The sequence below is a fragment of the Montipora capricornis genome, chromosome 4, assembly GCF_036669925.1.
Source record: "Montipora capricornis isolate CH-2021 chromosome 4, ASM3666992v2, whole genome shotgun sequence".
NCBI lineage: Eukaryota > Metazoa > Cnidaria > Anthozoa > Scleractinia > Acroporidae > Montipora > Montipora capricornis.
Window position 1 is genome coordinate 55,866,961 of NC_090886.1, and position 5,000 is coordinate 55,871,960.

General features: G+C 37.7%; 1 protein-coding gene across 1 annotated transcript in view; it reads right to left on the reverse strand.

The window, feature by feature from the left end:
• Positions 1–5,000, reverse strand: part of LOC138047587 (laminin subunit alpha-like) — a 103,330-nt gene that overhangs the window by 70,170 nt on the left and 28,160 nt on the right. The window contains exons 17-20 of the mRNA XM_068894503.1: positions 3,761–4,039; positions 2,461–2,670; positions 848–1,117; positions 376–700 (exon numbers count right to left, since the gene is read on the reverse strand). Coding sequence (XP_068750604.1) covers positions 376–700; positions 848–1,117; positions 2,461–2,670; positions 3,761–4,039 — 1,084 coding nt within the window. The remainder of the gene's footprint in view (positions 1–375; positions 701–847; positions 1,118–2,460; positions 2,671–3,760; positions 4,040–5,000) is intronic.

Genomic DNA, 5,000 nt, shown 5'->3' on the forward strand with positions numbered 1-5,000 from the left:
AACACCTTTTTTTCTCAAAAGTACGCAAAATAATTCAATGAAGACACTTACATGCCTTGCCAGAGTTTCTGACGAACGCGAAAAATGATTGAAACCAACAGTAAGATAAAATAAAAGCCGTATAAAACAGACGTGAAGAGAGACGTGAAAAATTAATCACGCTAAAACTCCTTTGTTTTCTCCACTCAAAAGTCTCGAAAATTGTCTCGAAAATTTCTCGAAAGCCCTCAAACGTCTCGAAACTCGACTCGAGCCTCGGTCCTCAAAGTTTTTGAGAATCGAGGATCGAGGATCAAGAATCAACTTTTTGCGGATCGAGCTTCGAGGGACTGTCAACTTACATTTGCACGGTACTGTACCTCAACATCCACTTACGTCTGCAGTTTGGAAACCCATAATAGCCTGTCTTGCACCTGCTGCATGTTCTTCCAATCACATTTGGTCGACAGGAGCACTGTCCACCAAATTCTTGGCAGTCATTGTGGTATGATCCTCTCAAATTACAACCGCAAGCAAATGCTCCATCATTGAAGCTTGTAGTAAGTGAAAATGCAGACTCTTTACAAAGCTTACGATCCGTGGGCTTGATGAAGAAACTGTCTTTGCTGCAAGAGTCCAGGAAGGCCTTAGCTAAAGGGACTGGAGAGTCTTCTTGCAGTTGTGTTGAAAATGCATTTTCGGGTACCAGAAGGACGTAATCCTACCAAAAAACAAAAAATGTATTGACAGGAGTTACTGTATATAATGATTACATACTCAAGATCCCTGCATGCTTGCTATAACAAAGGCTGGTTCACTACTAATTTTCAGAATGGTAATGATTAAGAGATGTTAAAACACAGCTTACAATCCAAGTGGATGCATTTTCAGGAATAGTGAATTCCACCCCAACAGAGGTACGTCCCATGTCATATAAATGAGCCACATTTGCATCTCTAACAACAGATCTACATCCTGAGGTGTGAGGACAGTAATGAAATTTGACAGTTCCATCCAATGCTACATCGCTGGTAATGGACACTTGTGAATCAAAGGAAGAATGCATTGGCTGGTAATAATGTACAATGACAGCATACTTCCCTGGACGAGGTATGGAACCTGAGAAGTCACGGACAACCTGTAAAAGAAAACAAAAATGGTTTGAACGAAATATATACCAGTATAAAACCACAAGACATCTTCAGCACCATATTGACAAAAGAATCAAGTATGGTAGGGTATCTTTACCCCATGGCTCAAGTTGTGATCTGGTCTAAATTTTCAATCAGGCCTACCTAATTTTTACAACCACAGCATGTATGCTCGACAGTTACTGTATGCTCAAACCTGTAGTAACTTCTCTCATAATTAAAATCTTTCCCACTCAGAACGAAAGCCTGGTGTTGACTTGTAAGCAAAACAATATGTAAACATTTTCAAGCACTCCTCCAACATGAGCTGGTCTCTATCACACTCTGTTAAATGTTAAATGGTAGATCTTAATAATTACTACAGTACTGTGCAAAAAGAATGCAAACGAATTTCGCTACTTTTCGACCAAATATAACGAAATTTCGGGCAAAACGAATTTTCGTGTGAACTTCCTTGAATTTTCGTAATGCCTATTGTTTCAGTAAAAGCGAAAATTTGCATAACTTTTGCAACGGCCACATGAATTTCCAGTGAAATTTCAAGTGCTTATCAAAAATTTGCAGTGAGTATTTGCCTTTTACAATTATTAAGTTAACGTTCAAAAAAGGCCCGTCGAAGCCTTCATACACTGTAAGTGATCACCCCGGGAATTTGCGAGAGCCAATTTTCGTATTAAAGCGACCAAAATTTAATATAAACAATCGAGGGTAGTCGCTGACGAGAGCTTTCAGCTAAAGTCTGTGGGAGTTTTAAATTATTATTGATGGTAGAAAAGATTACGTTCAGGAATGCCCCTATTAAAAACTGGAAAGTTCTTTCTTCGTTTACCGGAATGGTCGCTTATTTGTTGACTTAATTTGTTGAATGGTAAACGACTTTATTTTTTCTTTGCGTGATACTTGTGTGACTTGAACAGTTTCATTCACGTCATGTTTACACGTAAGGTTGAGAGAAGAGTACAGTTGTTGATTCCATTCATTCATTAAAATGCGAAACGCTAACCGACACATTTTCAAGATTACAATATTTCCATTAGGTTATTGAATTTTCGTTTCAGTACGTAGAAACTCCAACAGAAATTTCGGTGTCAGATTAGCGAAGTTTCGTCCTGTGTTCGAACTTTCGTGCGGCTCAGGCCGAAAAATCACACTTATTCCTCCGAAATTTCGACAAAATTTCAATAGAACAATGACCGCATTTCGCGGAAATTCGTTTGCATTCTTTTTGCACAGTACTGTATTACCACAGCTCTGGTTTAATCACAATAATAATTATTACTAACTCTACATGTACAGTTATGAGCAGTAAGTGTTGTCTAACATTACTTACTGGTCCTTTTAAATACTGAAGTTTCGTCTCTGGATCTTGTTTTGGTGGTTGCTGTTCGTTGGGATCCTCTCCATTAACATCAATTTTGATTGCTCCCTTGGGAATTGGGTATGATGTTGGAATACACACCCCACTTTTGGTTGTACATAGAATGTTTGGTTCGATGAAATCCAGAGTCCACATATCCAGTGGTATTGCAGTGATAGAGTGCTGGAGGAAATCAAAAGAAAGGAATGGTTTAAATACTGACCGATGACTACCATAAATGTATCAAAATAAAGCTGTAATTCACTAGAATGATTGTTTTGAAGTGTAGACATCTTGTACTAAAACATAAAAAAATGAAAATAACCATTGACCTCAAACAAAAGGTTACCTGTCTGTCTTTTTTTTGTATAACATGTTTAAACTCTAAGCAAGCATTCCCTCTAATTTGCAAACATGATGCGGCACTTCTGATCAGATATTTGATCTGAGCATTATTCAAACCAAAATGATTAATTAACCCTTTGATATCCAAACCGGACTAAACTGGCCAGACTTAGTATTTTACTCGGTCTAACGCCAGACGATTTTACTCGTCAATGGGGAACCCCTGGGAGTCAGTGGGTTACTGATACTGTACAAGTGCTCAAAATTACATGTAGCAGTTGTCTGAGAAAACCAGAAAGTTTATTAATTAAAGGGCAACCTGCTTATGCTAAAATAAAAAGCCTGGGGCGGGTTCCTGAAAGGTGTAATAGCTCTATTCCGGGGATAAATATGCCAGAATAAGGCGCATTTATCCCTGGAATAGAGTTATTACATCTTTCAGGAAGTGACCCCTGGTTACCCAAGGAAAAAACAATGTACTGTGAAGTTAATAATAATAAATTTGCCGCAGCTGAGCATATTCCCGGGCTTTGAATGTCTGCAGCTTTTACAAAACATTTAGGAAAATGCACAAGACATTATCACAAACATGTAGGCAATGGAGATTGAAGATACTATTTTGTTAACCCCGACTTCTGCGCAAAAAACCACAGGCACACACAAAGAACTATGGAATATTCAAGCTCGTTCACTGTGCGTGATTGCATCCCAACATGGTGTGCATTTAAACCTACACTGTAAGGGGGTTTCGTAATGGGCAACTAAGGAGTTATCAGGGCAACAAAATTCATGTGTTTGATTTGGCGGCTTTTGAAACATTGGACAACCTGGATTTGTTAATTATTTCAAGCACCACTGTAACTTCTTCTACATTTCAATGGTTTTTATCTCTGACTTTGGCATTTCCAACAAGGATTAATTCACATACCAGAGCAATAGGTGATGACGCTCTTGATACCAAAGTAACCACCATTCTTTGTTCTTTCTCAACATCAAAGACCTTAACAACATCATTAACATTCACAGCCACCTGGCGACAGCCAAACCTGTAGTTACAACTCTGAAGGTTGAAGTATCCCCTTTGAGTTCCTCCTGGATACCTCAAGTAGCCACTCAACTCGGCCTTCCCATCTGAAGGGTGAAAATATTGAAGGACTAGGACATATTTGCCCAGCTTAGGAATGGAAAAGTCTGCTGTGATGCGATTCTATAAATGAACAATAAAGAAAACTATTAAATTAAAAATCCTGCAACTGCTCTTCAGATCAACTTTTTCTGCTTTAGTGTGAGAGGAAGAAAGGCATTTTGCCCAGTAAGCTTGGACAGGGTCAGCAACAATGTTATCTATAGTATCCTTATCTTCTTCCACTCACATGGCTTTTCATTGTGAATTGCCTGGTTTAATTCCCATTGCAATTAATTGATGTTGCTAATGGGAACAAATAATATACTTCCAAATGGCAATGGTAATGGAAATGGTCTATATACCAATACAATACAATACAAAATTTTATTATTTGATAATAAGTCCTTATTCCCCTGGCTCCGCAGGTAGCAGTGCTAATCGATGCGGGCCAGGATAATCAGTAAAAGAAGAAGAAAATACACACAGTAAGACTACCGAGAAATAGATAGATACAGTGTAAGTAGATAGATAAGTAAATACGAAAACAGATTAAGTCTAAAGAAACACTTAGCTACCGGTATGTAATTGAGGTTGGCAATGCAGTATATTATGAGAGGTAGATAAATAAGACAAAATGAATAAGATAAGATAAGCCAAGCAAAGATGATGGCTACTAAGAGTATTTGCTAACTTTTGAGATTATCGATTCTAAGTCTTCGTAGGAGTCTTCAGATTCTAATATATTGAATAAGATCATACGAATTTTCCTTTTAAAAATGGGTTTTGGTAGTGTTCGGTACTTAGTTGGTATCTCATTTCACAGTTTTGCACCAATTCTTGAAAACGATTTCGTTTAATTTCAAGTTTTGACTTCTTAATATAAAAGTTGTTGGAAACTGAAGATCGCGTATTATGTGAATGAATTTTTGCAGTAGGGATGAACAAATCCTTCAATTGTGAAGGGATAACATCGTTATTTACATCATGCATTGTTTCAGCTAGCAATTTATAATACAAAAAGTGAATAGGTAAAACCTTTGCG